A 24,884-nucleotide genomic window follows, 5' to 3' on the forward strand; every position below is an offset into this window, starting at 1 on the left:
TTCCTCAAATTTGTTCCGAAAACTTTGTAGGGCATCTTCTGCATGGCCAGCCCTGGATGGGGACCTCTGCCCCTCCGCACCCCCCTCCTCTGCCAGATTCCACCCACCTCTTGCTTCTCGTCAGCACCTGGCATTCCACAATCTCACCAAACACTTCAAAGCGCCTCTTCAGCTCGTGGGAGCTCATGTCGCTGGAGAGATTTCGAACATACACCACTCGGCCTTCGCCCTGCTCGGGAAGAGGACACAGAGGGACCCAGTCACTGCCTGGCTTCCCGGGGCCCCCTTGGTGGCAGGCTCCCAGGGATTCCTGGTGCCCAGGCCATGGCGCCTGGCTGACCGAGTGGTACCAGCGGGGGCTGGAGTCAGAGAGGACCGGTCCTGCTGGAGAAAGGGGGTTTCGGGGGTGGGAAAGTGACCCCCATGGGAAGCAATTGCTTCCTTGAAGAACATGAGCAGAGATTGGGCGGAGAAAACAGAGGGGCTCATCACTGTTAATATAACCTCATACTCAGGAGCGTCCACATTTGTTTTGAGTCTAAGACTTTTCTGGGTAGTGGGGGAGGTGCTGGGGTGGGGAGGCAAGGTGGTAGGGGGCAGCCCTTGGGAGCCTGGTCGTCCAGGGAGTCAGGTGGGCTGGGAGGAACATGATGGGACAGGAGACACAGGGCTTCTGGAGCCAACGTTATCCTTGGTTCTGCCAGGGCGTTAGACACGCTGATGGAGGTCACCTTCAGGTGAGCTCGGCACCATGCCCACGGGCCCCGAGGGCAGCCCAGCAGAGGGGAGGGTGGGGGAAGCCCAGCCTCCCCTCTTCGACCTGTGGCTGCGCCGATGGAAGAGTTGCTCTGACCTGCTTTGACTCCAGCCAGGTCCCTGGGAACCTGGGAGCCTGTGCTTCCAGGGGCAACATGGACAGGTTCTGGTTGGGACAGGTTTTCTCCAGGAGCAGGTCAAGGCCAGCGACTCTGGAGCCCTCCCAGGCTCTGCCATCAACAGTCGTGGGAACTGTGCACCCCACACCAGCACACGATGGGTCTCAGTTAAGCTCAGTGAGAAAGCCCCTCTCCGGACCTCCTGGCAGCTCCTTGAATTCATCCCACTCTTTCCTGCCTCTGGCCCTTGTTCTAAGTCTTTGCTTTCATTCCTCAGGGCTCAGCTCCTTGAAGAGGCCCTGCCTCCAGACCACCATATAAATACATCCTCCCAACAGTCAGACAGTCTCATTGAGACATGATCACCCCCCACCCCCCCCAGCGTTCTTCCCAGCCTGTCATTACAGTGCTTATTTCTTGTTCATGAGCCTGTTGCCACTGTCTCTTCTGCCCCTCATCTGTCTTGTTCATTGTGGTCGTCCAGGGCCTAGGACGGTGCCACACATGTCACAGCTCCTGCATGGACACACAGCTCCTGGATTCTAAGAGGATGCTCCACACACAGCCTGTGCTGTTAAGCACCTGCTTGCAGACAGCTCTGTACCCCTGTGGCAGGGAGACCCCATGTGTGCCCCCGCCTCCTCCCCAAAGCACCCGTCATGGGAAAGCAATCTAGTGAGAGTCCGTTTGTCTTTCTGTCCTTGTCTTACTCCCCCTTCCCTCCTTTCTAGTGACATGGAGGGGCTGGCTCCCCCTCAAACCCCACCCCCGGCTTCCCGGTTAATGTTGTGGGGCGGGCCTTGCAGCAGGCTCACCGGGCAGCTGGGTCTGTGCACTCTCTCTGGGGGAGGGTCAGAGAAGTGAGTGGGGAGCAAGGGATGGGTTCTCTTGGTCCCTCAGACCTGATCAAGCTGGGGGACCCTTAGGAAGCACAAGGCCCAGCTCTCTTGTGTACAGATGAGTAAACGGAGGCTCAGGGAAGCAGGGGTACCTGCCCAATGTCACACAGAAGGTGGAGGCGGGATTAGTGTGTGGCCTGGCCGGCCTGGCTCTGTTCCCCCAACCACGCCTGCCCTGAAACAGCTTCAGGCCTGCAAAGTCCCGGTCCTTCCTGACGCCCCTGCTGGTTCCCATTTGCTCTGGGCTCCGGGGCCCCAGGTCACTTACAATAGCCTTTTCCCGCCGCTTCCTGGCATGCCGGACGCTTGGCGTTCCGTCTGAACACGGCCCTCTGCTCTCACATCTGTCAGTGAACAAGCAAAGCAGAGGCACTCACTCTCAGGAGGGACCATGTGGGCTGGGCGGCAGAACTACAAGGACCCCCTGAGCAATGAGAGCCAGTCCTCATGTGGGGCTGAGCACTGACACCCGCCTCCTGCCACCTCCTGGGACTAGATCGCTGGGACCCACCACCTTGCTGATCATGACCCATCTGCACCTCCCCAGGCTCTTATGGATAAAAAGGCCCTTTCACTTCATTCTCGTATTTGATGGGAGGAAGAAACCAAAGCAGCCTTCTGTTTCCCCATTTTCTAGATGAAAACCCTGAGGCTCAGGTGCAGGATGGGATTTGCCGAACGTGCAGAAGCCAGAGGAAGGAGGTCTGCTGAATCGGACGCACTGCCCTCTGGTGGTTGGTGCTGGGGTTGCCATCACAGCCCCATGTCCGGCTCTGCCACATGCTGTCTGTACCGTTGGGAATATGATACAGCGCAGAGGATAAGAGCAGGGCTCTGCAGTCAGCCAGCCTGTGCTTGAAGCCTGGCTCTACCGCCTCGCTGCTGGGTGACATCGGGCCCGGTCCATAAGCCCTCTCAGCTTCAGTTCATCGGCAAAATAGGGAGATCGATGGCATCCACCCCCTCAGCCTTTTGTGAGGGTCAAATCAGAAAATGCACGTAAATGCCCAGCCCAGGATCTACGTGCATAATAACTGCTTGCTCTGTATTTCTGCTGAACCCCTTTGAGCCTCAGCGTCATCTATAAAACGGGGATAGGAAGCGGATGCACTCTCCAAAGGCATCTGTGAAGCTCAGATCGGGTAAGAGACGGGGACGTGATCTGCGTGCGAGCTTTAAATAAAGTGCGCTACAATAACAGTATCACCATCCGTTTGCAATGGAATTGGCAGTGTCCCCTGAAGAGCCAAGAGCGACTGGAAGGTACTGCGGGGTTAGGGGTTAGTGCTGTTAAACCAGCTTACAACGCTTCCTGTCGATCAATGTTTGATAGCAGAAGCATTGTGGGTCTGGAGAAGGCTGACGACTAGTTTACCAGGCTTACCAGGGGCTGAGCTCTGCCAGGCAGCCCAGCAGGAAGTCAGTCAACTTTCTCCAGTGAGCAGAAACGCCAGGCTGAACTTGGCCCAAAAGCGAGCAGAGGGAAAGAGGTTGTGGGGGTTTCTAGAAAGGCTCCCCACTCTTTGCCAGCAGGCCCTGAGTGCAGGCCCTGCCTACACACCCCAGAACCTGTCAGCGGGGAGGAGCCTGGGCAGCTCCAGCTCCAGTGCTGGGGGATGGGTTTGACAGGAATAGAACCTCAGCAGCTTTGGAACAAGGAACAGACGTGGCAGAGAAACTGCCTAATGTAAACACTGAGTCATTTAGCTCACAGCAACCCCGGGGGAAAGGAGAACGGAGCCGGAAAGAGAGCAAGAGGGAGGAGAGAGGTCTAAGGGAAGCCAGTCCTGACTGATCATCCTGGCTTATTATAGGGAAGGGCTTTTAGAGAAATCGCCGGGGAGCTCATTTTGAGTAACATAGTCCAGGGCTTCTAAACATTAGTGCCTGGGGAGTCCCATAAAAATCGAATACCCAGTTAGATGTATATGCACATTTTTTAATGGGGGAGGAGCCTTTGCATTGATCAGATTTTCAAACAGTGAAGAGCTGCTGGCATAGATAGGTAAATAGGAAGCTGAAATTTTCTAAGAAAAGTTATCTTTCTATTACTGAATTCTGGTTCTCAGAGTCATACTCTGGGCATCATCACCTGGGGACTTATTGTTAGAAATGCAAATTATCTACCCCCAGACCTACAGAATCAAAAACTCAGGGGGTGGGGCCCAGCCATCTGCGGTTAACAGCCCTCCAGGTGGCTCAGCGGCACTGCTCTAGACCCAGTAGCACCATCTAGTGGCCACTCAGGTGCATCTCAGACAGAGGGCTTGGGACCTGCGCCAGCCCACCTCAGGCTCCCCTCCCCCAGGAAGATCCTGCTGGGATCAGGGAGAGAAGCAACCTGCCTCCACCAAGATAGGCCAAACCTCCATTCTTTCTGCCCGACAATCCACTGGCTTTTGGACCGGCTCCCTCTGCAGGCCGGTTCAGTGAGCAAAGACGGGATGAGCAAACAGGCTCATGAGGCACCTTCGCATCATCCCTGAGCAAAGGTGAAAGGGGGGTTGACTGGAAAGTCACAGTGCAACTCAGCAGCACCAAGAAAAGGGGAAAAACCTCATCACTGCTTGAAACCCAGGTATGTTGCAGAACACAGAATAGAATTACGCTAATTTCCTTTTACATGTGTCACATAGGTGTTAAACTGTGTGGGTATGTATATCCTATATAATAAAAGGCTAATATGCAAATGGACCGAACAGTGGAACACAGAGGGAGTGCTGCTCAGCCAGAAGCCCGGCTCACGATTGGCTGGTGGTGGTGGCGGGAGCCTCTCCTACCTCCGTGATTGGCGGGTAGGAGCGGGGGGTCCCAGACTGCGAGAGGGCACAGGGCCTCTAGTGTTTCTGTAAAAACCCACCCATTTTACAACTATGTAAGCAGAAAACCGGTGACTAAGGAGTAAGGTCATTTAGACATACGGCTCCAAATGGCGGAAAGTAGAGGTTCTCCCCTCCTGAGGCCAGGAGACTTGGGCCTCTCCTGACGGCCACTCAGCAGGCTCTGCCTGCCTCCAGGACTAGCCCACAGCTCCCCCGAGGAGACCACCCTCAGGCCTCTAACCAGGCCACGGACCACACAGGGAAACGCCGACCCGGTTTCAAGGCTCCTCCCTCCCCAAGGTACCCTGGGGACTGGGGTCTTCAGCTGCCCATCGTCCCCCCTGAGGCCACCCAGCCATACCTGAAGGTCCTGCGCATGGCTGGTGACCGGGAGCGGCAGGAGGAGGAGCCAGAGCTGGAGCGGCTGCGGGAACAGAGCTGCCGGCTGGCCTTGCTCGGTGGGCTCTGGTAGGGGCAGTAGTCAGAGCGAGGGGGGCTGACCCCGGAGTCGTCGTCATTGTCCTCCTCCTCTTCCTCCTCCAGGAGGAAGCTGCTCTCGCCACTGCTGCTGCTGCTGTCCTCAAAAACAGTGTCGTATTCGGGGCTCTTGCACAAGGCCAGGTCTTCGTCCTCCAGGGCGGTCTCCAGGAGCCCAAAGTGCTTGGTGAGGCTGGCGCGGATCTCGTGGTCTCTCAGCAGCAGACTGTCCTTGGGGGGTGCGCCTGCGTCACCGCTTCCGTGCTCCTCCTGGCCCGAGGCCTGCGCCTCGGCCTGCAGGGCACCCTGCTGGGGCCGGTCCTCAAGGTGGACCCCAGATGGCTCCCAGGACCTCAGCACCTTCCTCTGCAGGGCACCCTCGGGCTTGAGCACCTGGCAGTAGTCATGGTCTCCAAAGGAACAGGAGAAGGGGCGCTTCTGGCCGGCCTGGGAGGCGGGCTGGGCGGTGGCATGCCGCAGGTGGGACAGGAGCTCGCTCCGCTCCGGGTGCTGCTTCGGCAGCTTGTGGGCCGCCCCTGTGGCCGCCCTGAGCTGGAGGCCCTCCGGGGTGGGGAGACGGGGAGCTATGTCTTGGCCTGGGCTGTGCTTGATGTCCGGCTTGAAGGGGTCCTCCTCTGTGGGCTTGTACGGAGGGGTGGTGGGTGGGGTGAGTCCTATCCATGCAAGAGGAGACGCATGTGAGGTAGAGACAGAACACTTCTCCAAGAGACACCGAAACCCTAGTTTGGGATGGCAAAGTGGGACCCCACTTCCCGAACGCGATGGGCTGGCAGGCATCACTGATCGGTTACTGCACTCCTGGCTGAGCCTGGGACTCCTTAGAGTCCACCATCCATTTTTCGGAGCTGACATGTGATGAGACCCGTTTGCCATCCCTTCTGTAGCCTGGCAATGGCAGCCGAGGCCCCTGACCATCCAGGATAACTTCCTGCTCCCCGTCCAGTCGTTCAACAGGACCTCCCCGCTGCCTCCCTCCTGGATTTGATCCCCACGGCGTCCTTAGTGCTCCTGCATCTGGCCTTGGCCTCCATCCTCCCCCACGCACAAGAGGGAACTTGGTAAAACACCCAGATCGCTTCCTCTCTTGGGCTCCCGAAGCCTATATGATCAACACCAAACCCCTCAGCCGGGCATTCCTCTCAGCCTCTTGTGGTTGCTCTTTGCTGACCCCCCAGTTCTGCCAGGTCACAAGGCTTGGTGAGAGGTCCCCTCAGGGGCCTCTGTACTTTCCCTCCTCTTGCCTTTGCTCCTGCTGATTCTGCTGCCAGAGATACCCTTCCCCTTCTTTGTCTCCCCAACTCCCACTCACTCTGTAAGGCCAGCTCCAACGCCCCCTGCAAATCTGCCCAGGCCCCACTTCTGCCCCTCGCACCGCCCCTCTGTGCTCCCAGAGCTCTGACACATACTTTGGAATTAGTGGGAACGAAACAGTACTCATCATGGTGTGAGTCTGCCTCCCGCATAGGACTGCAGACTCCTTTGGGGGAAACAGTGGCTCTGCCTTTGCTGAGCCTGACATCAGCTCACAGGCCGGTTGGCCCCTGAGTTTCCTCCTTATAACACCCTCATGATGCATCTCAAGACCTGGCACAGCCTGTGCCACAGTGGCAGGGAGAGCTCAAGGGGGCACCCCTCGCTGCCCGAGGGGCTGCTCAGTGTGGGGGACTCGTTGCTAGGCATTGCGCCAGCTCCCCCAAGGGCAGCCCCGGCTCACCTGCCGTGCCACAGAGTTCCACTGTCAAGGTCTGCTCAAAACTCTTCTTGCCAAAAGGAGGGTCACTGGTGGGCGGGGAGGACAGAAAGGAAAGAGGCCGGTCAGCAGCAGGCCCCACCTCCCCGAGCATGGGGGAGGGCAAGGGGACACCGTGATAGACCCTGGCTCTGCTGCCCTTGGAAGTGAGGCCTGGGGAGAATTTGCTGGGGGACCCCCCCCCCTTCCCTTCCTGGCTTTTAGAGGAAATTCAAAGCTGCAAGAGAGATCTGCTGGAGAGCGGAGAGAGGGCAAGGATCGTCAGCCTCCTTATTGTATAGATTGAGCATCTGAGGCCCAGAGAGGGAGACTGACTTGCCCAAAGCCACACAGCATTTCCAGCTTTCTCCCATCGAGAAAAGAACTCCTTCCCTGGTCCTGGAGAGGACAGCCTACAAAACGGTGGAGGCTTCCCCACCCTTCCCTGCAGAGACTAGGGCCTAATAACAAACTCCCTTCTAAGGGAGCCCAGCTCCGAGGGCCCCAGGGGCAATGAGGGCATGGGCATGGGGGCAGGGCCAGGCTCAGGACTGATAGACCACCCAGCCTCCCACCGCCCTCCCCCCCGCCCCCCCAGCCTACACCCTCAAAAGAACAAAGTCTCATGGAATAATAACCCGAAAATTTCCAAAACCTACCTTTCTGACAAGCTCAGCATGAGGCACCTGGAAGAGTCTGAAAAGAAGACAAAAAAGAAAAAAATTAACATCCCTCAACAGATCAGCGTTAGCAAATGCTTCCCTCAGGAGGAGACCCCAATTGGTACCAAGCACAGCTCCCCTCAGCATGCGACCCAAAAGCCTCTGCCATTTTTAGGGAACAACCCAAAGCCACCTTCACCCCCGGGGTCTCAGCAACATCAGCTCCTGGCAGATCTACTCCATTTCCCAGAAAGAGCAGATGAGTGCAAAGGGCGACCCCTCCTGGCCACACAGGGTAGCACAGGGGGAAGAGCTGGAGCCCAAGGCCAGCGGCTATGAGCTCTGGCACCCATTGTTGCAGGACTAACCAGCTGAAGGGATCACTAGATATCTCGGTGCCTCCATTTCTGTGTCTTAAAATGGGGATTATAACGAGTCATTATAATCGTGTGAGGGGGTCAATGGGGATCATCTGTGTTCGACCAGTGCCTGGCACAGTAAGCACACAAGTACACAGAAGAACAGGTAACTCTTAATAGTATCATCACTACTGTTACCATTTAAAATTCACCTTCATTGTGGAGCTGAATTTACAGACACACCTTCTGTCACATCATCACCCACGAAGTCTTCTTTAGAGCACTTATCACAATATGTAATTATCTTCCTTTTGTGCTTACTTTGTGGTCACCTGTCTCCCCCACTGAAACACAAGCCCCATCAAGGCAGGCATCTCCCTCCTTGTTCATTAAGTGGCGTCTGGCCCATGCATGGTGTGTACGGGTAATTCCTGAAGATCCGCCCAGCTAGCCCATTGTACAGAAAGGAAAGTTGAGATCCAGAGAGGAGAAGGGACTTGACCAATGCAGGGCTCCCGGCTCCCAGCACAGGGGGGTTCACCACCTCCCACCCCTGCCCTCTCCTGCAGACGGACTCCGACTACCTCTGGAAGGGAGCCGCGGGCAGCTGGGGTCCTCATCCATGTCCCCACACCCACTCTCACAGGGGCTCTCCAGAGCCGGGATCTGGGGTCCCCGGGGTTGCTGCTGGGCTTGGCCACTATCCTCGTCCGTGGGGCTGCCCTGCTCCCCCTCCGTGTCATAGGCCTCGGGAGCCAGGCTCAGCGAGGGCAGAGCTCCTCCTCCTTGGGGCTCTGAGGGGCCCAGCGACTCATCGGTGAACGTCAGCCAGGGGCCCAGCTCCGGGTTCAGTCTCCTGGAACGCCGCACGGGGCACACCGAGCTCTCCAGCTTCCTCCCCAGCTTGGTCCACGGCAGGCCTCTGCCCGGCCTTTTCCAGCCCCATTCTTCCTCCTCCTCCTCTTCTTTTTCTTCCTCCTCCTCCTCCTCTTCCTCTTCCTCCTCCTGCTGCAGCCTAGCCAACCGGCTGACATGACCTTTCACCTCCAGCCGCAGTGGGCGCAGGCTGTGACTGGGCCCGGTGCTCTTGGGTGAAGCCGCGACCCTCACCTCCTCCACGGGACACGGGCGGCCAGGGGAGGCCTGACCGTCTTTGGGCCTGTGCTGGGGCCTGAGGGAGGCGTAGACAGGTGTGGCCAGGCGGTAGGGTTTGCTGACATCACAGAGGACATCTTGAGCCAGAAGTTCCCTCAGGATGGAAAACTCAGCCCATGTGGCTTTGGAAGGGTGCGGGGACCGGGCCCAGGGTCTGACCTGCTTGGAGGGGTTGGTGCAGGGCGGAGGGGCGGGCTCTGAGGCCTGTGTGGACAGCTTCCTCTGGGGGAGGCAGTAGGTGTGCATGTAGCGAATAAGCTGCAGCACGGCCTGCATGTCCTCCGGGGAAACCTGGGCGCCAGGGCCTGCCCTGCCCTGCGCCGGGGAGTCCCAGGGAGAGGCTGCAGCTGGCTGGGGGCTCAGGCAGTCCTTGCCCGGCTCCTCATCCTCCTTGGCGGGGAGCCGGGGAGGCAGGGGGGCTGGTGGCTGCAGGCCCCTCTCTGGGGAGTGGGCTTTCGCCTGGAGGCAGGATGGCACCGAGGTGAGGTGCTTATGCAGTTCCGAACAACTCCGGCTCTGAGGCTGCGCCGTGGGGGCCTTCTTCTCTTGGGTGCTGTCCACCTAGGAAGCAAAAGAGACCAGAGTGAGGAGGGAGGCCCACCCTGCTCCTCCCCTCCGCCCCACCCCTGCAGCCACTGGCCGGGCTCAGGAAGGCTCATCCAACACTGCCAGGTTTCACTCATTGTATTCCCAGCACAGAGCCTGGCCCCTGGCTGTGCTCAGGCGATGAGGGACAAGGGCCGGCCGGCTCCTAGCCTCCCACAGGCAAAGAGCTGGCTCACCAAGGAGCCGAGCTGCTGCCCGCTCAACAGAACAGAACAGAAGGGGCAGACCTTTGTTTTGGGACTCAGCCGGGGAGAGGGCATGGGGACAGGTTGCTACATAGAGCCGGGGTGCGAGAGAGGCCACCCCACTCTGCCGCGAGGTGGGACTGCAGGCCAGTCCCTGCAGGAGTGTCCCATGGCAGGAGGGGGAGGGCTGCGTGCAGGCCGTGAGTGACAGGGGCGCTGGGAAATCGCCCCCGAAACGTCTCCTTGGAAGTCTTGGAAGACGGAGCCCAAGGGGGGAAAAGGTCTGGCTTAGCTCCCGGGTATTCATAACACAGCTGCCATCTCCCCACAGGCTCCCCCGAAAGAAACCCAGCTCCTTACTGTGGTCTCCAAGCCACGAGGTCTTGTTTCACGCTGTCACCACACAGAAAAAGCCCCGAGGACAGGCCACGTGCCCCCTGTCCCTGCTCCAGCCCCGTGTCTGACGCTGCCTGGGCACGGGTGTGTGTGAGAATGTGCGGGGCTCTTCCCGGAACCCCGGCCTGGGCCTGGGTCTCATGAGGTGCCCAGCACACCAGGTACCAGGACTGCGCGAGGAGCAAGGGGGGAAGCTGGAAGTCGACTAAACTTGAAACCCCTGACAGGAGCTGAAGGCTGCACCCCCAGCCCCAGCCACCTGGGGGCCAGATGGGTTTCGGGCATGCGCAGAAATACCTTGACACAAGGCCGCTGACTTTTGGACCTCAGGCCGGCCCGGCGCCAGGCGGCCCCTTCCTTCTGGGAGTCGGAGCCGGACGCTGGGTAGGACGTGGCAAGCAGGAGCTTCTGCAGCTGCGGGAGAAGCAGAGAGAAGAGTTGCTGGGCTGAGCCACAGTCAGAGGCCATGGAGGACGGAGAGGCCCGAGCCCCAGCTAGCCCCTCGGACTGACCACGCCTGACCCGGGTCATCACAGGACTGGGAAGAGCATAGGACAGGCTCCTGATGACCTAGACCAGCGGTCGGCAAACTCATTAGTCAACAGAGCCAAATATCAACAGTACAACGATTGAAATTTCTTTTGAGAGCCAAATTTTTTAAACTTAAACTATATAGGTAGGTACATTGTTATGAACTTAATTAGGGTATTCCTAAGGCTTAGGAAGAGCCACACTCAAGGGGCCAAAGAGCCGCCTGTGGCTCGCGAGCCGCAGTTTGCCAACCACGGACCTAGACTATGTTCCCAATATACAAAGTGGGGCAAAAGTAGGGTTAACGCTGTTTGCATGGAAAGTAACACAATAATGAATACATCATAAGAATAAACTCTGTGTTTCGCGGACTCACAACTGGAAGCCTGCTTCTGCCCCACCCTGCACATCACACTTTAACAGAATGGGCAGCCATGACCCAAGATCTGGTTGGGTTTCTCAAAGGCACAGATATTCTTCTTAGGTAATTAATTTTGAAAAGGATTTACCTTTTATTGGGATGTGTGTGCGTGTGCGTGTGTGTGTATGTGTGTGTGCGTTTGGGGTTGTTAGACAATCCGCTCTCTGCACTTAATGCTACACACATATGCCTCTGGCCACCCAATGTTTCTACACAAGAAGAAGCATGTGACACTTCATCTTGTCTGGCTTTTCTCATTTTTCTATAAAAGCTGCTGAGACGCTTACACGTCTGCATCCAGAGGGCAGGAATGCAACACATCACAGCCGAGATAGCAGGGAGCTGAGTGCAACTGGAGTCCTACCAGGGATGCCATCTCGGCCACAGCCGTGAGCAAGCCAGGACGTAGGGCAGGTTTTTGCTAAAGCACCGAGTGCTTCCCTGGGGGTCATATCCCCCAGGTGGTCCCAACAAGGAGTGCCAAAGGCCCAGGAAGCGGAGAAAAGGCATTCCACGCTCCTGTAGGAGCTGGAGGATCCCCATCTGGACCCCACACCAACACACACACATCTGTGATTCTCTGACGTGGACAGGAAAAGTTCTGTGGACTGGAGGGAAGGGACCTGGTTCTGGCCCAGCTCAGCCCAACTCACCATGAGACCTTGGGCAAGTCCTTTCCCTCTCTGGGCCTTGGTTTCTCCATTGGAATAACAGGGGCAGGTAGATTAGATGACTATACCTGAACCTTTTTTTTTTTTTTTTTTTTTACTTAGGAGTCCCTCTAAGAATATGCTAGAAGCTGCTGACCTCAGAAAAACACACAGGTTTGTAGAGGTCCATGGGTCTTTGTCAAGCCAATGGTGGGCTCTCTGGCATCCATGACTCCAGGCTAAGAACTGAGCATGTGGACATCTCAGGGCCTTTCTAACTCTGACTGTCTACTAGGAGTCTTTTTCCTGTGTGCCTAGCACAGTGCCTGAAACACTGCTCAAAAACGTGTGAAATGAAGGCAATCCAGGCACAGGAGGGAACGGTCTGTGACCAGCAGGGGTCGCTCTCTGCCTCTCAGAGGTTTGGTCCTGCTCCAGAGCCCCACACAGAAATGGCAGAGAATTCCCCTTGTTACTACCAGTAATGGTCGTGCCAGGATCATTACTTAGAGAGCATGTACTGAGCAACTTCTGTGTGCCAGGCCCTGTTCTAAGCAGTTTACGTGTATTACCTACAGCCTTTGAGATAGGCACTGTTTTTGACCTCACCTTACAAACCAGGAAGCTGAGTCAGAGCGGTTAAGGACACACAAGTGTTAAATGGGTGTGGGAGGTGGGGAGTGGGGGTGGGGATTCAAACCCAGGAGGTCTGATTCTAATCTTGCAGGAAGCAGGGCCCTCTCGGCAGGAGCCACAATGTGGGACTGAACATACTCATGTGTCCAGCACATCCAAGGTGCTTACTAAATGGTTCACACTCCTTTGGGGAACTTAAAAGAAGCAGGAAAGAAGGAAAGATGTCCTAGGTTCAGTGTCCACTGGCACACCGACTTGCTGTACCACAGAAGGGGCCTCCCCACTCTGGGTCTCCGTTCCCCATGGTCAAAGGTCTTTCCAGCTCAAAACTCTCCATGACCCAAGACCTCCTCAGTTCCAACAGTCTGATTTTCTGGGTCTCGCCGGCCTCCAGGAGCCATAGCACCAAGGTAAGGAGCCGAACACAGGTGAGCGTAGCTGGACTTCACACTCCAGGACATCTTGGCATTTGTACCCTCAGCCTGAATCAAGGGCAATGGTATGAGCAACTCGAGGTCTAGACCTCTCTGAGAATCTCATAAAAGCTGAGACCGTCTCCCCAGAAAGCTGTGACCCCGTGTGCACATTCCCACATTCTGCATATACTCACACAGAGAGCATTTAACTTTTGCTGATGGAAGTATAAACCAGTCCAACCTGTTTGGAGGGCAATCTGGAAGTATCTGTCTAAACTGGAAAAAAAAAAACCCATGTATCTGTAGACCCAAGAATTCCATTTCTAGGAAATTTATCCACTCACATGTGGCAATGGCCACTGAGCCAGGACAGTGACTACAGCACTGTAGCAATAAAGGAGTTGGAACAACAGAAATATCCATCAACAAGGGGACTGGTTACATAAGCCATGGTATGTCCTTACAAAGGAACACTATGCAGCCAAGAAAAAGGATGGAACAGAGCTACCTGCACTCATCTGAAAGCATGGCAAAGACACGCAGTTACACTGTGAGAAGCAAGGTGCAGAGCAGAATATAATGTAGGCTCCCTTTGTGCAGTAAAAAAATAAAAAGGTTGAAGAATAATGTCATATAACAGATCAGTAACCACAGTACGCTCTGGGGAAGGAAAAAGCGATCGTGAGATAAGTAAGGAAGTTGTGCTTCTCACTGTCACATCTGCTTGAGTTTTTACTGTGTGTGTATGAATAATTTTTTAGGAAAATGCTTGCATGTAATTTCAAGGTTTTGCAACACAAGGTCAATCCATGAAATCTCCAAGGGCCTGCAGATGTGTGTGAAGACGCTGTGGCTAGCCCAGCTGTACAGGTGGTAAAGGTGAGGCCCAGGGAGTGAACCCCACTGCCTTCTGTGAACCCCATTGCCCCTGATGCATGGAGACCTCTACAGGGGCTACAGTCGGTTTCCCAAAACCCACCAGCCCTACAACCAAGCACCACACCCCAGGCCAACACCATCTCTTTGATTGGAAATAGGTTCTCACCAGCGAGAGCTCATCCACCTCAGGGGCCCTGGCAGGGGGGCTCTCCAGGGAGGGGCTGGGGGGCGTAGACGAGGGGGCAGGAGAAACTGAAGTGCAGGATGGTGTGTCTCCACCGTCCAGGGCTGGGAAGGCAGCCAGACCCACATCATCTTCAGGGATGTCATCCAGGGTCTTGGTGAGCGCTGCCAGGAGGGCCTCATTCTCACTGTCGATTATCTGAAGTAGGGAGCACGGGCGGAACAGAGAGGGAACACGGTTAGTCATACCTCAGCTCAGCGGTTTTCACGGCAGAAGCCTGCTGTGCACACGCAGCTGCACCATCATCACCCTCCTGCCAGACCCTCTAGGATGCTTCCCCCATCAGATTCTCACAGAAGTGCTGCGGTAGAAGATGCCCAGGAAATGTGTTATCCACTCCAAGAATCTCAGAAGTGTAGGAGCAGGCAGCAGGAGATAGGAAATGGTCTTGCCCTGGGAGTCCCAGTTTGGGCTGTGCACTACCAAGACCTGTCCCCTCTCCCAGGGACAGCAGCTCTGCACCATAGCCTCCTGCATCCAACCCCTGGGACAGAGCCCTGAGGCTGGTCTATGCCCCTGATAGCAGCACCCCATTGCGGGTCCCAGAGGCTCTTACCCTTGGGTCCAGGCAGGCAGTGGAAAGGCTAGAAGCTTCAGGGTTCAGCCACAACAAGGACAACCACAGCTACCATCTCCCTGCGGGCTCACAGGGCCTGCCTGCCTCACTCACTCACTCACTCACTCACTCACTCACAGAGAGGTAGTTGGTGTGGTGGTTAGGAGTTTGGGCTCTGGAGCTGAGGTTGAATCCCAGAACCCATACTTTTCAAATATGTGTCCTTAGGCAATTTCCTTAGCTTTTTCCATCTGTCAAATGGTAATACTTCATAAGGTTATTGTTGAGGACTAAATAATTTAACATATAAGTACTTACTACTACTACTTACTACTATAATTCATGTGATACTGGTGGTGATGATGGTGATGGGATGATGATGATGATGATGACACTGATAGTGCTGATGATAATAAAGATGATGATGGTGGTAGTGGTGGTGGTAGTGACCATTCCTCCCCCATCTCTTTCCTCCCTCCCTCCCCCTAACACATACGTACTGAATGGCTACTCTGTGCCTGGCGCTGACTGGGCACTGGTGATACAACATGCCGAGACCGGTACACCCCTCCTGGAGCTTACACTCCAGTGGAGAAAAGAGTTAAACAAGGAAACAAACAAGATCATTCCAGGGAACCAGAGAAGCTGGGAAGAAGATAAAAGGAAGCTGTGATGCAGAATAAGAACATGGTGAAGGTTTGCAGGTTATTTTGGGGGGTCAAAGAAGGCTGCGCTGAGCAGTTGAAACTTATACGAGGAGCCCTGAGAGATGAGAAGGCATCAGCCAGGCAAAAGGGGGAGGAACGAAGGTTCGAGGCAGAGGGAAAATCAAGCACAAAGGCCTGGGACAAAGAATTTGGCTAAAAAGAGAAACAGAAAGGCTTTGTAAATACTGCCTCGCAACAGCCTGTAAGAGCCGGGTGCCATTCTAATCCCTGTCTCACAGTTGGGGAAACTGAGGCTCGTAGAGTTCGAGTGAGGTGTCCAGGGTCACACAGCAAGTCCAGGACAGAGGCAGGGCACCGAGCACTCCACGCACAGATGAACCAGACCCTTCCTGCTCTGATGTCGAAGATCCACAGCAAGGAGGGCCCGTGAGCACCCTCCCAGCCCAACAGCCCACGCCGGGGCCCGGACTGCGAAGCTCACCCTGCTTCTCGGCGAGGCAGCGAGGACCCCATGTAGTAACTCCTGATTGCTGGGCCTGCTCTGGCAGCACGTGCTGTCACAGGATACCTCCCCCAGCACGCTTCCCCACCCCAGGTCAGGCTGCTGATCCTTCCTTCAGGAAGTTCATCTGAAATACGCATCCCGTGACAGCCGTTTGGCCCCACTAAATCTGTTCCAGGCCTCGCAGCCGGAGCAGCAGCTGAGTGATTCGAAGGGGGGCACGGGGAGAAGAAAACAAACGCGTTTGTCATTTTTGGAACACAGCTAAGAATAAAAGAAAGGTCACAAGAAGCTTTTGCTTGGGCCTGACCCGAGCCCTGGGGATGGGGAGGACCAAGGGTAGATCTGGATCCATGGACTCTGGCTCAAGAATGCAGTGGAGCCCTGACCCATTTGGCTCAGTGGATAGAGCGTCGGCCTGCGGACTCAAGGGTCCCGGGTTCGATTCCGGTCAAGGGCATGTACGTTGGTTGCGGCACATCCCCAGTAGGGAGTGTGCAGGAGGCAGCTGACCGATGTTTCTCTCTCATCAATGTTTCTAACTCTCTATCCCTCTCCCTTCCTCTCTGTAAAAAATCAATAAAAAATACATTTTTAAAAAAGAATGCAATGGAGCTCACTTGACTCCCCCCACCCTCCCCAACCCAAAGACCAGAGCCCCTGTGTCCCCAGAGCAACCTGTCTAGCCGAATGGGGAGTTAAGGTCTTGGAACCTGGGGCTCAATGACTACTCTTGGGGCTGAGCGCTCGGGGCTCGGATCTGAGCCTCAATGGAAGTCATGATGAAAGCGCTTCCTGCCCAGACAGTGCCTGAAGCACGGGAGGCACCCAGGAAGATGTTGTGAGTGGAAGAATGAATGACCCGCACAGTGCATTCTGGCCACGAGGAGAGACTGAGATTAGGGTTTCAAAGAACAGATTCTAGAGGAATGTTACTCAGAAATGATGTCATCAAGCACTGGATGGAATGAGAATTCCCTTTCCCAGAGGTGTCCGATGGCCCAGAGATACTATGAATTATCGCGAATATCAGCGGATCCCTCCCGGATCACACAGAGACCAGGGATGTTGACCACGTGACCTAAGTGTACCACCCCTTCCTGCTAAGCAGCTGTGGCCGTTCCTTCCTCGCCAGCGTCTTTCTTTCGCTGCACAGCCCTCCAGGCAACAATGGCCGGTGCAGCACAGCTGGTGCTCACAAGGAAACTCAGTTGCTGTTCTTTTTAGGGTGGCGGAATGAAGGTCCAGGAAAGACACTTGTCAAGGTCACACAAGACAGCAAGTCAGAGGAGGGGGTCAAGGGCCTACTGTGTGCCGGGTGCTGTGCTCAGATGGATACAAAATGGCAGAGACCTCAAGAAGCCCCCAACAGGTTGGCATCAACAAAATAACTAACCAAAGGCCTCCGCCATCCCCTCAGCCCTCCCTGGGAAGAAAGGCTATTCCTGCCCACAGCATCACCCCATCGGCACTGCAGGATAATACAGTACAGGGGCTGGGCCAACCCTCTCCTCTTCCTGGCCCATTAGCTCGGCTCCCCCAGCTCTGCTTGGAAGCGGAGTGTAAATTAATGGAGAGTTAATCAGCGGAGGAAGGGATATTAATAGACTCAGCCCCACCCCCAAGCTTCCTGAGCTGATTTCAAGCTAGAGGAAAGGAGTCTGTACAAAATCTGGGGGGAAATGCTTCATTTTGGGCCCAGAGTGCTTGAAGGAACGTCACAGGGCAGAATTTAGGCAATCAGGCTGGCAAGGACACTCTGAAATCCTCTACTGTCTCGGGGGTGGGGGTTGGGGGGCTTTAACTGGAGCCTGGGAAACCCAGGAAATCAGTTTCCCCCTTTTTCACTGGGAGTCGGTCCATAGATTTCATCTGAATCTAAAGGACCCTTCGACTCTCCCCCAGCAGATTAAGAACCACTGATTGAATCCATGTTCCGTCTTCATTGCTCACATGGGGAAACTGAGGCCCAACCAAAGGAAGCTAGCTACTTGCCCAGGGCCACACAGCACAGCTGACAGAACAACCAAACGCTGCTTCCTCCAAAAAAGCTTACAAAGTGCCTGTGCGGCCCCAACCCTAGGCCTCTGGGCAGGACCCCCGAGGCGTTGTCAAACCTGTCCCAGTAGCTTGTTCTTCACCCTCCCAGTCTGTTTCTATAGCAACGGTGTCATTTGACTGTTAGTTCACACCTGTGACCCAAGGCAGCACTGCTCTGAGTCCCACTGGTCAAGTGAGGGAGCTGCCCCAGCTAGTGGCAGGAGGCGGGTAGAACCTATGGCCCCCGAGTCCCAACTCAAGGTTGTGGACTGGCTCACACCTGGCCCTGGGCAGGAAAGAAAATTACAATCGGTGCCTTCATACGACTGAGTCCCGACAATGGGTGAGGGCCCACACACATGAATGAAACACTGTTTGTCCTCCAAGGAGCTTGAAGTCTAAAGGACACATATAAACACACACGTGTGCACACATATGCACATACACACACACAAGGTGCGAACCCACGAGAGGAAGTGACTGACCAACTTCCTTAGAAGGAGCCAACATGAGAGCTGGGCACGGAAGGATGTAGTCACTTGGTAAATATGTATTAAGCCTGAGAAAGTGCCAGGCTCCGTGCAGAGCGCTGGGCCTGTAACAGTGCACAATGCCATCAGGTCCCCATGCTCATGGGGCTTGCGAGGGGGCAGGGCGGGAATCAGGCACCGATCACATAATCACAGGCACAGAGGCGCATCCATGTATAATGGGTGGAGCTGGCCTGGTCTTGGGAGCAGGTGGGGGGCACAGGCCAGCAAGGGGAAAGGGGCTGGGTGGGCAGAGTTCTGCATAGCCCTAAGCATTAGTGAGGATTCTGCCTTTCTTGCCAGCTGAGAGCCTGTGGGGGTCCGGGGGGAGGGGGTGCACCAAGCTGACTTGTGTCTGAGACCATGTCAAGCACATAGTAGGACCTTGGCAGGATCTTGCTAGTGGGACTGGCCAATCTCTGGGTAAGCAGGGGATGGTCCCCACGCAGCATCTAAATCCCTCTCACTCATCAGTCTCCACACATAAAAGCATTTTCTGGAGGCTGGTGCCCTCTGAGGGAGGGAGCAGCATAGCGTAGGTCTCATTCCCTTTGTTCACGGAAAGAATGAAGGTCACCAGATGGAGCCAGACCTGGAGTCCAGCCCTGCTGATCCTCATGGGGTTGGCAGAGAGGCTGTGTAACAGTGAGGGCTCTGGGTTCCTAGGTTAGTCTACACCTTGACCCTCCTAGCTGTGGGACCTTGGGCAAGTTACTTAACCTCTCTGAGCTTCACTGTCCTCACCTGTAAAGTGGGTTATTAATAGTCCTTTACTTATATATCAGAATAGCCTTGGGAAAAAATCAAACTCCTTACGTTAGCCCACAGAGACCCTGCATGATCTGGCCCTGCCTACCTCTCTGCCTATCTCCTGGTCTCGCCTTAGCTTCTACCCCCCAGCCCTTCTGTTCCTGCTTCCCAGCTCTGCACTTACCGTGTCCTCCGTCCCTGCTCTTCGGTCTCCACGAGGCTGCTCCTTCTCACCGTTCGGCTGAAGCATCTCCTCCCCGAGGCCTTCCCTGCCACCCAATCTTTAGGACCCCTTCTCATCCCAGTTCACTTCCTTTTGTGCCCCCAATGCAATGGGCACGGTTTGTTACGTGTCAGCTGATCTAGGGTCTCTCTCCCCTCTAGGCTGCTCAGGGCACTGATGAACACAGTGCCTGACACACAGAGTGAGCTCGTAAACATGTCTAGAGGCAACGATATCATCTTCCGCACCGTCCGAGGTGATGCTACGGCGCATCTGCATGGCAAGTGGCACACAGGATGCTGTTGCTGTTATTACTACGGGGCCAGGCAGGCGCAGGGAGCTAGGTCTTCTCCCCCAGCCTTCATGGGGGAGCACATTTCCAGGAAAGAATAATGAACTTGAATGTACCCATCACCCAGCCTCAACAACATGCCCAATCTTCTTTCATCTATTACCCTCCAGGTCACCCACACACCCACACACGCAAATGCACGCAGAGCTTGCCTTATTCTTTTTTGTGTGGGAGTTCATTTGAGCCAAACTGATGACCTGTGCCAGGAAGCAAGATCTCGAATGGCCCTGAGCTTGCTTTATTCTGAAGCAAACCTCAGACATCCTAGTTTTCCACGTTAGAGGGCTTCTTAAAGGAAACGTCACCCAGTACGTGCCAGGGGCTGGGAGCTCGCAGGATGAGAGGCATATGTATGCACAGCGGTCCTCAGCACTGCCTCTTTTAAAGACCCTCTAGACTCCCATTGAAAAATGGAGATAACTGTACTTATGTCTGAGAGCTGTTCAGAGAATTAAGTGAATTAATATACGCAAGCCGGGCAGTCCCGCCACAGAGCAGCTGCTCAGTAAACGTGAGGCATTCCCATCACGGCAACATCGTGGCTATAAAGCCCTGGCTTGGGAGGCAGGCAGGCTGGGTTTGAATCTAGCTCGTTACCGATTAGGTAGATGGCCCTGGCGACATGCCTTCAACCCTCCCAGCCTCAGTTTCCTCATCTGCAAAATGGGGAATTGATCATGCCTGCCTCACAGGATAGAGAAGAGAACTGAGCAAGCTACCACAGGGAAGGGAGGACTTGGAACCTGCCCTAACCCGCAGAGGGACTGGGTTCTGGTTGGGATGGGGGTGGGGAGGGGCACAGAGAGAGCCGCTCTTCCCAGCCGTCACTTTCCAGAGGCTTGGCAAGGACGAGAGCTGCTGAAGATCAAGTGCAGATCCAGGGCAAGAGACACAGTCGGAAGAGCTTCGGTAGTCCCGAGAGGAAACCTCTTTGCGTGAGCAAGTGTGGGAGAAGGTGGTGCGAGCAGAGCCAGGCTTTCAGGGGCAGAGAGGGCCACGGCTGGGCAGGGACAGCGGCTCGGGAGGTCATACCTGGAAAAGCTCCGAGTCATCGGGGCTGTAGTGGCTGGGCTCAGTGTCGGAGCTCTCGGGGCACCACTGCAGCTCCTCGAAGCAGGTGGCCGAGTCGAAGTCGCTGACATCCAGCTGGGACAGGTCAAGCTCTGGAAAGTCGGCGCAGAGTTGCTCCTCCTCGGACCCCACACCCTGAGGAGACAGGAGGGAGGGAGGCTGGTCAGAGCTGAGCTTGGCTAAACCCAAGCGGGGACCATCCTACTCATGATGCTGCCAGTCTGGACCTTCGACCACCCTTGGCCAAGGCCATTTTGCCAAATGACCAAGAAATGTCAAGTTCTGCCCCACTCTCTTACATCTTTTGAATGCACCAGGAGCTAAGCCAGGCCCTGGCAGTACAATCCTGCCTCCTGTTCTCTCCCCTTCTCCTCTGCACTCCTATATATCCCTCAAGGCCCTACCCACGTAGCCCCTCCTTTCTCTTAGCAGCAATGTTTTGTTGAAAACCTTATGAGGACCTGTAAATAGAGACCTACTCCTTCCCATACCTGCCCCCAGCTGAAAGGAGATTTCTGGAAGACAACAATCTCTCCATATTAATAAGGAAGCAACAAAAATCGCAATAATAATAATAATGGCTGATGTTATCGAGTGAGGACTATGTTTGGACACTCACTCACCCGTGTCCCCAGGGACTTGACAGGAATACCTGTAAAGTCTACAATGTGGAAGCCCACCCATCATGAGACAACAGGTAAATAAAACTAGTATCGCCTGTATCACGGAATCTTCTGGTGCTGTTGAAGAGAATGAGGTGGCTGAATATACTCTTTAAGACATGTCAGACAAGAAACTAAATGGCAGGATATCAGTAGGTATTCCACGTGTGTAAAGAGAAAAACCAGGCTACGCGTTTCTCTGTGTACCGTAACACGTATGCAACGCACAGGAAAAGGTCTGCAAGGCCCTGAGCCCACCTGCCAGCGGGGGTGGGGACTCTGGTAACATCACTGCCTGAACCAGTGCTTCTCAAAGGGTGGTCCCAGGACCGGCAGTGTCAGCAGCAGCTGGACCATGTTAGAAATAACGCAGGTTCTCAGGCCTAACCCCAGACCCCCCCGAATCAGAAGGCCATTGCTTTCTCATCCCCATCTCCCAAGTTTAACAGTTACCAGGAGGAGGGCTGCTCTGCAAATTTAGAAACAGCCTGAGTTGGGAGACTGACACTGAAACGGAGTACCGTAGGCCCAGGGGTCTGGCGGATCTGAATCATGAGCCCCGGTCAGCCACTGTGAAACCCTGGGCCAGTCCCTTCACCTCCAAATCTCAGCTGCCTCATCTGTAAAATGGGAAATCCCCGCCTGCTTCATGAGGTTACGATGAAACAACGGTATAGCCTGGCTCGGCAAGCGCTTGAGAAATGGTAGCTCACAGCCATAGTAACAAATTTTTTTAAATAATAAAAACAACAGCATTTCATGGCAGGCAGAGGGGGCAGAACTGCATTAGAGAACAAAAAAAGAGCTTATGTGACAGGAGAAATAGGTTTGGCGAGGCCTTTTCCTTAATTGTTCCCACTTACTAGGCCTCATAAATTATGAATAAATGTATATTATTAGCTCAACTTGACACAGGAAAAAGGCTTTTATCCGAATTTAGGTCAAATGTCTTAATTGGCATTTTGCAAGAATCCGGCATGCATGGGTAGCACCAGAGCAAGCTTCTCTCGAGTGGCCCGCCCCCTGCTCAGGCCAGGGAGCACGGTGCTCGGGCAGCCTCTGTCTCCAGGGACACCCCCAACCACCTGAGCCCCCACCTGTCCAGTTTTTCTCCAGCCCACGTGCACTCCACAACCACGAATACTGAGCACCGTGTCACTCCAGGCCCTGCCAACACCCTGACCACCACTCAACTGCCTTGGCCGCGGGGACACTCAGGTGGATTCTCAGCCCCCTCTTGGGGACTTCCTTAGATGGACGACTGGTTTGGTTTCAGTTTTTGGCTATTATGAAGTCTACAATGTTTGTAAGTCTTTGTGTGGCATATGTCTTTATTGCTCTTGGGTAAATACCTAGGAGTGGACTTGCTGGGTTCTATGGGAAGTGCGTGTGTGACTTACAAAAGCTACACCTTGTTTTCCAAAGAGGTTGTACCACTGGACATCTATCAACAGTGTGCGCGTTCCAATTGCTCTCAACCCTCACCAGCACTTGGCATTGTCACTCATTTTAATTTTAGCCACGCTAGTGGGTGCACTTAGTAACTGCTACGAGCCAGGCACAGTGACAGAGAAGACTCAGTTCATTCCTTCACAAGTGGACATCTTCGTGGGGGAAGAAAACACATAAATATTTCATTATAGACCATGGTAGTGCCGCTGAAACAAACCAGGTGCGCTGATGGAGGCTAACAAGGCGGGTGTCTATCTTAGTTTGGCCGGGGCGGGGGCGGGCGGTCAGGAAAGGCTTCCTGGAGGAGCCGATACCTGAGTTGACACTGGAAGGAGGAGCCAGGTGGTGGAAGACGTGGGAAGAATGTTCCAGGCAGAGGGCCCAGCAAAGGCAGAGGCCCAAGTGGGGACCAAGCTCGGAGCATGAGGCACTGACCAGATGCCTTCAGAGAGGCAGGTGGAGGCGGATCAGGTAGGGATTGTAAGAGGTTTGCTCCAAGTACAATGGGGGTGGGACCAGCTTAGAAGCAGGCAGATGGGTTCGGCAGGTATAGCATCCAAAAGAGGGGCAGGAGGGACACAGGAGGGCCCAACGCAGAGACACAAGGGTGCTGGGCAGCTGGGGCTTCCCTGGCCAGCAAACCCCCCAGCAATAACCTCTGTGGGGAGCTATTCCTTTATGTTCGATCCCCTTCATCCCAGTAACAGAGCACCTGGCTCTGTAGGACTTGCTTCCTGAGGCTTAGAAATAACGTTATCATCAGAATCCCAGACAGGCCAGGAATCAGCAGCCCTGAGAGGCTGTCCAGGCGAGTTATCGTGGACAATTTGGGCTTCAGAGGCCCCTTCAAGAACCAGACAAAAGCTATGGAGAGCTTTTACGCTCTCCATAAAATACGCATGTGCGATGCATACGTGTGCAAGGAATTGGTACTTAACTTGTAGGCCTTCAGAGATGCTGTCTAAGAACTCCTGTCTCCCTCCTTCACTCTGCAGACATGGAAACTGGGGCCCACGGAGTACAAGGATTCACTCAGAGTCACCCAGTGACTATCCTTCCCATCAAAACCATGTCACCTCCTTTACAAACACCCATAAAATGCCCATGACTACTGCCCTTATTGATTACCCATAGCAGCTCGACACACTCCAAGTGTGTTCAGGACATAAAAATGCAGAAACCTCAGCTCTGCGGCCTTGTCAATTAGGGTTGAGGCCACTCTGGCGAAAACCCTTTAAGCACTGCATGAGCAGTGATCTCCCGGCCTTCTCCATATTAGGAGAGGCTTCTGAAGGGGCGCCGGGATGACCCAGTTCTTTCGGAAAGGTCTGACTTGAGGCCTTCTTGTCCTGTACTGGCCGCCTGCCGGGGGCCCCGCAGTGGAGCTGGGAGATCACAGCACAGGACCAGGCCACTGCTATTAGTGAGGCTTACTACCTGCCACGGGCCAGGCTGCGGGCAGTGCATGCATCTTCCCATCAGATTCTTAAAACAACCCTTCAGGGCAGGTGCCACCGTCCCCACGTGACGAATCAGGAAACTCGGAGATGGAGTCACTTGGATGAGTTTGCTGGGGTTTGAACAACAGAAATGGGTGGCCTCACAGTCCCCCAACCAGATGTCGGAGATCAAGGTGTTGGCGGGGTTGGCCCCTCCCAAGGCCTGTCTCATTGGCTCGAGGACAGCTGTCTTACCCCGCTGTCTCTTCACATGGTTTTCCTCGATGTCTGCCTGTCCCTGTGTCAAATGTCCCCTTTTAAGAAGGACGCCAGTCATACAGGATGAGGACCCACCCAGGGGACCTCGTTCTAACTCGATTACCTCTGTAGCGACCCCATCTCCAAATAAGGTCACATTCTGAGGTCCAGAGGTCTTTTTTTGGAGGGCACACTTCAACCCATAGCACCCAGGATCCCAGAAAGGTGAAGTTGAAGTTCAAATCCAACTCTCCTTGCTCCCTACAAAGCCTGCTGTCATCCGACATCCTGCTTCTGAACGTGAGAAGGAACATTCAAGACCATTTATTCCCATTCAGTGATGGGGAGACAGGGCTGCAGACGAGGGCTGAGGAAGACCCAAGTCACACCGCAGGTTCAGGGCTGCGCAGGACAGGTA

The 24,884-nt window shown here is 54.9% G+C and overlaps 1 protein-coding gene across 3 annotated transcripts in view; it reads right to left on the reverse strand.

Annotated features, from left to right (window-relative positions):
- PPARGC1B (PPARG coactivator 1 beta) overlaps nucleotides 1-24,884 on the reverse strand; it is a 102,522-nt gene that overhangs the window by 7,479 nt on the left and 70,159 nt on the right. Inside the window, exons 2-10 of one of the 3 annotated variants that reach the window (XM_036313803.1) lie at nucleotides 20,617-20,790; nucleotides 13,886-14,101; nucleotides 10,484-10,600; nucleotides 8,429-9,560; nucleotides 7,483-7,519; nucleotides 6,809-6,873; nucleotides 4,958-5,747; nucleotides 2,043-2,118; nucleotides 108-229 (exon numbers count right to left, since the gene is read on the reverse strand). In XM_036313803.1, coding sequence (XP_036169696.1) covers nucleotides 108-229; nucleotides 2,043-2,118; nucleotides 4,958-5,747; nucleotides 6,809-6,873; nucleotides 7,483-7,519; nucleotides 8,429-9,560; nucleotides 10,484-10,600; nucleotides 13,886-14,101; nucleotides 20,617-20,790 — 2,729 coding nt within the window. The remainder of the gene's footprint in view (nucleotides 1-107; nucleotides 230-2,042; nucleotides 2,119-4,957; nucleotides 5,748-6,808; nucleotides 6,874-7,482; nucleotides 7,520-8,428; nucleotides 9,561-10,483; nucleotides 10,601-13,885; nucleotides 14,102-20,616; nucleotides 20,791-24,884) is intronic. The other 2 variants (XR_004968293.1, XM_036313804.1) reach the window with 2 other exon arrangements.

Source organism: Myotis myotis, unplaced genomic scaffold (assembly GCF_014108235.1).
Source record: "Myotis myotis isolate mMyoMyo1 unplaced genomic scaffold, mMyoMyo1.p scaffold_m19_p_6, whole genome shotgun sequence".
Classification (NCBI taxonomy): domain Eukaryota; kingdom Metazoa; phylum Chordata; class Mammalia; order Chiroptera; family Vespertilionidae; genus Myotis; species Myotis myotis.